At 46.4% G+C, this 6,051-nt stretch overlaps 1 protein-coding gene across 2 annotated transcripts; it reads left to right on the top strand.

Annotated features, from left to right (window-relative positions):
• Positions 2-5,601, top strand: RWDD2A (RWD domain containing 2A). 2 transcript variants are annotated; one of them, XM_013992798.2, is made up of 3 exons: positions 2-114; positions 1,070-1,413; positions 2,392-5,601. In XM_013992798.2, the coding sequence occupies exons 2-3, from the start codon at positions 1,213-1,215 to the stop codon at positions 3,067-3,069; spliced, it is 879 nt and encodes a 292-aa protein (XP_013848252.1). In that variant the 5' UTR covers positions 2-114; positions 1,070-1,212; the 3' UTR covers positions 3,070-5,601. The 2 variants fall into 2 exon arrangements, with proteins under 2 accessions (XP_013848252.1, XP_001926603.1); XM_001926568.3 differs by having other exon boundaries at positions 18-114; positions 1,184-1,413.

The raw sequence follows: 6,051 nt of genomic DNA, 5'->3' as shown, positions 1-6,051 counted from the left end.
GGGTCCGCTGGCCCCGCCCCCCTCCATGCCAGTCACGCGCGGCTCGCGCCTGCGGAACTGCGGATCCGCGTTCTGAGAGGGCTTGGGGCTGTTGCCTTTGAATGACCAGGAAGGGTGAGGCCCCCGCGGTGGCCCGGGGATTGGGGCCGAGGGTCTCGGGCCTTCAGAGCTATCCGCAACTACGCAGCCCCTGACTCCAAATTTGGGTCTCAGAGGGTGGCAGGCCCAGCTTTCCTGGGAAGCCGGGGTTCTAAGTGGTCCTGGATGGAGGATACCAGCCCCTTTTGGGGCCCCCAACGAGGTGGTCCCGGCCCCAGTGAGCGCCACTCTGCCTCCTTCACGCCCCCCATCCCCTTGCTTCTTGAGATTCATCTCCCAAACGTTTGATTACGGGAAGCCTTCTCGCCACCCCCTTACCATCGCCACCCCCCCCCCGCCCCGCTCCCGCTCCCGCTCCTGCTCCCGCTCCCGCTCCCGCTCCCGCTCGCACGAAACGTCATTTTATTTATTTACCTGTAAGACCCTTCCCACTAAGCTGGACCCCTCGCGGCTGAGGCCAGGTGGATCCAAACCGTCCAGACTCCTGGGATGCCGCCCCGGGCCAGTACAGCTCCCGGGAGAGGCGGAAAGGCCTACGTAGGAGGGGTCTGCGGCGCTAGGGCCCAAGGGCCTCAACTGTCAGTGGAGAGCAACGGGGCCCTCGAGACCCCGGAGCCGGGGAACCCAGAGCTCTGCTCCGTCGGCCCTGCGGGCCTTCCTTGCCGCGGCCAACTCCGCGCAAGCCTGAGACCTGAGTGGGTGGGCTTCGCAATCTGGGCCCCTTGCCTTTCCCAGAATTTGGGCTTGTGGAGCGTCTGCAGGTGGTGTTTACTAACCACCTGCAAAGGAATAATTCGAAACACTTGTTGAACGTCCAGATTCCCGGAACCAGATCGGAAGCAGGGGTTGGGGTAAAAGGAACTGGGAATCCGATTTTTAACGAAGTGTCTTGGGGGGTGCTGTGCTTACTAGATTTGGGGGTCAGGAGTTAAAGCAGAAAAATGTTAAGTGTCTCGGTTTGTGCCCCTAGCTCTCGGTGAGTAATAGCGCCCCTGAAAAGCTGTTTCTGAGGAAAGGGAGCTGCGGGAAATTTCGCTGGGCACCGCTGGACGTTGACAAAGCTGGTGTCTCTGGGCCTTTCCAGTTTTCCTGACAGGTTGATTTTGAGTCAACATGTCCGCTTCAATGAAAGAATGCCTTCAACTTCAGCTGCTGGAGATGGAAATGTTGTTTTCTATGTTTCCTAACCAAGGAGAAGTAAAACTTGAAGATGTAAATGCCCTGACAAATATAAAGAGATATTTGGAGGGCACAAGGGAGGCACTGCCACCAAAAATCGAATTTGTGATTACACTCCAGATCGAGGAGCCCAAGGTAGGTGCCCTGAGTTGTGTTAATTGTTGCCAGGTGCCCAGTTTTTATTGGAAACACTTGGAAGGAGCGCGTCCTGTCCAAGAAGCACATAGAGGATATTCCAGATGGCTTTGTCTTGGATTATTCCTTTACTTGTTTGAAAGCAAAATATGGGATGCCCTGTAAATTGTCTTCAATAAAGATTTTGAATTTTGCATACACATACACACCTTTTAAACAAATATGCTTCATGTTTTTCCTAAACACAGCTTGCAATCTTACACTGCCATTATTATTCTGTTCACTCATCCAGTTTTTTTTTTTTTAACCAACCCAACTATTGTAATGTGGATCGTTTTGTATATATATCACAAATCTAAATGTTACCTTTAGCAAAACTGGCTTTTCAGGAGTGAATGACTATTTTTGGGGAGGCCCCATGACACCAAAAGCAAATATAGAAAGGAAATTTACAGTCTGAAAATGAATTTACCTTCATATTCTGATCCATTTATCTCCAGCAGTAGATAAGTGGATAGCATAGCACAGGTACCAAGGGGACAGGCATTTGAGACCTACTGTGCTAGCTACTTCCTATTCAGCCTTCAGTTATAATGCAGTCCCTCTAGTTACACATTGCTGTGGACCCCTGCACTTGATCATGGCAATGCTTCTCATTGTTGAGATGAAACACTTGGTGAATGTCTGTCTCCATCACTAAGCTCTAGACGTCGTGAAGGGCAGAAATAGTGTCTAGCTTCTTCATGTCTTTATTTCGGCATAGGGTACCTGACACATGGTAGGTATTTGATGCATATTGGTATGAATGAATGAATGCATAAAAGGAATTTATGTATGTAAAAGTGTGCAGTGTCTGGAACATAGCCGACACGTAATAGTAGCACTATCTATTACCTTTATCAAAATCATGCAGTGGCCATTGATAAACTAGCATATGTGATCTTACAGTACTGAAATCTATTTGATTTTCATTTTAAGGTGAAAATTGACTTGCAAGTAACCATGCCTCACAGCTACCCCTATGCAGCACTGCAGCTGTTTGGACGGTCATCTGAACTTGACAGACAACAGCAGCTGCTTCTCAACAAAGGTCTCACTTCTCACATAGGGACCTTTGACCCAGGGGAGCTCTGTGTGTGTGCAGCCATCCAGTGGTTACAAGACAACAGTGCCTCCTACTTCCTGAACAGAAAGCTCGTTTATGAACCGTCTACACAAGCCAAGCCAGTCAAGAACACCTTCCTCCGAATGTGGATCTACAGTCACCACATATATCAGCAGGACCTAAGGAAGAAGATTTTGGATGTTGGGAAAAGGCTAGAGGTGACGGGATTTTGCATGACCGGAAAGCCTGGTATAATCTGCGTGGAGGGCTTCAAAGAGCACTGCGAGGAGTTCTGGCACACAATTAGATACCCCAACTGGAAACACATCTCCTGTAAGCACGCTGAGAGCATGGAGACAGAGGGTAACGGGGAGGAGCTGCGCCTTTTCCATTCTTTTGAAGAATTACTCCTCGAGGCTCATGGGGACTATGGACTAAGGAATGACTATCACATGAATCTGGGCCAGTTCTTAGAATTTCTCAAGAAACACAAAAGCGAGCATGTTTTCCAAATATTATTTGGGATTGAAAGCAAAAGTTCAGACTCCTAGGAAGCCATTCAGAGGCCTATGCTTGTAATCTCACCAAGTGAGTATTTCTGTTAAGAAGACCAAAATTAAAGGACCAGTGGCCCTGTAGCATCAGCTGTGGGAAACCTCGCTTCAGCATTTTTCCCTGGTAATGAAACACATAGGCCTTTTAGCTTTATAACAGTGCAGTTGTGATGTTACTTCTGTGTCCTCATGTGAACTGAAAACTGTTTAACTGTTAAGTAATAAAAGCCAGTCAGTTTAACCACTGAAGCTGATTGATTACAAAGGAATCCAAAGCCCGGTTCAATGGCAGGAGTCAGACTGCCACTCTCAGCTCAAATACGAATAACATTTCTCCTTTCTCTGATGCCGGCCTGCAGATGACACCCCCACATCTTCTTTCATTTTCGGAGAAGGATTCTCAAGTTTAAAATGAGAACAAAGAGCGAGCACATGTTTATTACCTTTCTTCCTTTAACTTAAACCCCCTATTTTATTTTTCTCTTTTCTTTTAGTAAAAGCAGATCTTAACTGTGAGGAATGGAGAGCCATGAAGTCACAGGAATAAGACAGGGATACCATGTCGTGTGTTATTTACATCAGTTGATTAATGGTACTAAGAAGAGCGATACCAGTATTGTTAGTTCAGTTCTCCACTGGGCAAGCTCTGGCCTCTGGTCAGCCAAATCTTGATATTTGACCTGCAAGCAACTACGCCTCACTACTCCCCCTGTGCAACGTTGCAGCTCTCTGGCCCGGCAGTGTGAGTGGCAGCCTTTGTCCTGCGCTGGCAGGCATGGTTCTCCATGGCAAGAGCATTGGGAGAGGACCAGTGTGGATGGCTCTGCACTGCCACCTTCCTGGGGAACAAAAGTCAGGCCCTGCATTTTGGTGACATCACTGCCATCCCTTCTGAAAAATACCAAGCTCCACAAGCTTCACCAGCCTTCTTCAAAATGAGTTTATCTTAATGAAAATAACCCATATTTAAGTAGCTCTTGCCAAACCTTTTCACTACAAAGTGGCTGCCCCTCCCCTGGAAAATCCAGGAGTCTCATCTGCATTAGGGAACTTTGCCAGCTGCCTCCCTCAGCTTCCTCGGCTCTCATTCCCTACTACTGCCCTGTCTGGGAAGCATTTCATTCTGCTGGGTCCCAGGCGCCACACTGATGGCCTGGTCCCCTCAAGACGCCAAAGCCATGTGCTGAGATTCAGTGCCATGGCGGGGACGCCCCACCTCCCCATCTCGTGATGATGTTTGATGCCAAAATTGCTGTGGTTGCTGGTGGAGCTTACAGAATCCTTGGTGAAACAGTACTTTTTGGTATCTGGTTTTACTCTGTGTCTAGGATGCAGACACATGTCCTTGGCAGGGCTGGGACATGATGAACAGCAGACCCTGTATTAAGCTGACATTCCTGCCCACAAAGCCTGGGAAGGGGCTCACTCTGTCCCACCTGCACTCATAGCTCACCAGAGTGAGTTTCCTTTCTGGGCACAATTCAGACTCTCAAACCAAGGTTCTTTCCATGGCCATGCCTCGCCAGCTCTTCCAGCTTGCCCATTCATATTTGAACCCTAGCTCTGCACTTGGCTGGGGCCTCACTCTTCCTATATACAAGGGGAAGAAATAGGATTTGTGCTGCCAAAGACTCATTTCTCAGTCTTTACCAGGACTGAACATATATAGGCGTTAACATCCCATATTATCTCCCCAAGGCCATCAATAAGTATAATTAACATTTACAAGTTTTTAGGCCCCAAACAGATGAAACTCCATTAACTCTCTTCCCTTTGACATGAGACAGTAATATGTGCCATGCACTTGACATGTGCCTACGCCACTCACAGAGGGGTTTCTATAATTAACTTAGCCAAAGTAGCAACAGATAGGCTTAAAGAATACAGAATAAAAAATATTTACACAACTCCAATAGAGGAAATAAATTCCAGTTTATGAATGCTTTACTGCTTCTAGAGCTACTCCTGATAATTTTTCAAAAGCTACTTGTACACGTCCAATAGGGGCATACGTCAATGCTTTTTTCCTACCAGAAGCACTAATAGACATTACTAATAGAAATGTAAATTTTATAGAAATATATATATATACATGTATTGCTAGTTTAAAACTCAGCTTAGAGTTCTCTTGGGTGCAGTGGGTTAAGAATATCTCACACACACACACACACACACACTTTCCCTGGAGAAATGCCCTTTCTCTGGCTTAGGAGAAGTGACTGGATTTATGCTGCACTATGGCAGCCTTCTGGATCCTGAAGAACTGATTTCAAGCTCTCGCTGCTTGAATCCCTAGTGCCACCCTCATTTCTGGCCTATGGCATGCTCCATTGTCCAACACCTCCTTTGAGCTACGTAACATCTGTCCCCTTTTCCTTAAACACCAGAATCAGTCTCTGTTGCTTGGAACTCAAGAATTCTGCTACTGTATACATTATATTTTTTCAAATGGTTGTTTGGAAAGAATGCTCGTTAGAAATGTTTCAGTATCTTTTTAAAACTTACCAAATTAAATCAGTATTTCTTCAACTGTGTGCTCTGCTTTTCATTCTTATTGTCTGTTGCATTAGGCTAAGGGCCAAGGATACTCACATAATGCACTGAAGTGTGGGCCACTGAGTTGACCACCACAACACAAGGACTTCTAAATTACATCAGAAATTATGTAATTTTTATTACATAATTTCTATATTATGTAGTAATATTACATCAGAAACATGCTACCTGTGAGATGGAGTGTCTGTATATGAGCTCTTACATGCCATCCTTCTGAGAGCTTCAGAAGGCTTTGAGCGAGCCTGGGAGCTTCATATAACCCTCTTGAACAGGACGATTTTCTTTCACTTGCTTTTACCTCAAGTGCCCAGTAGTGAGTTGAAAGAATAGATATTTTTTGAAAAGGACATGGTTTGCTCAAAAATCTTGGTCTTAGGAGTTCCCTTTGTGGCTCAGTGGGTTAAGGACATGACATTGTCTTTG

Source organism: Sus scrofa, chromosome 1 (assembly GCF_000003025.6).
Source record: "Sus scrofa isolate TJ Tabasco breed Duroc chromosome 1, Sscrofa11.1, whole genome shotgun sequence".
In the NCBI taxonomy this organism is placed as follows: Eukaryota; Metazoa; Chordata; class Mammalia; order Artiodactyla; family Suidae; genus Sus; species Sus scrofa.
Note: the sequence above shows the minus strand (reverse complement) of the source record. Positions and strands in the feature narration are given on the sequence as shown.

What these genes read in the sequence shown, in the direction of transcription:
- RWDD2A (XM_013992798.2), top strand. Translation starts at nt 1,213, where the DNA reads ATGTCCGCTTCAATGAAAGAATGCCTTCAACTTCAGCTGCTGGAGATG. An exon ending in TCCAGATCGAGGAGCCCAAG is followed by an intron (nt 1,414 to 2,391) that starts GTAGGTGCCCTG and finishes TTTCATTTTAAG; the next exon opens with GTGAAAATTGACTTGCAAGT.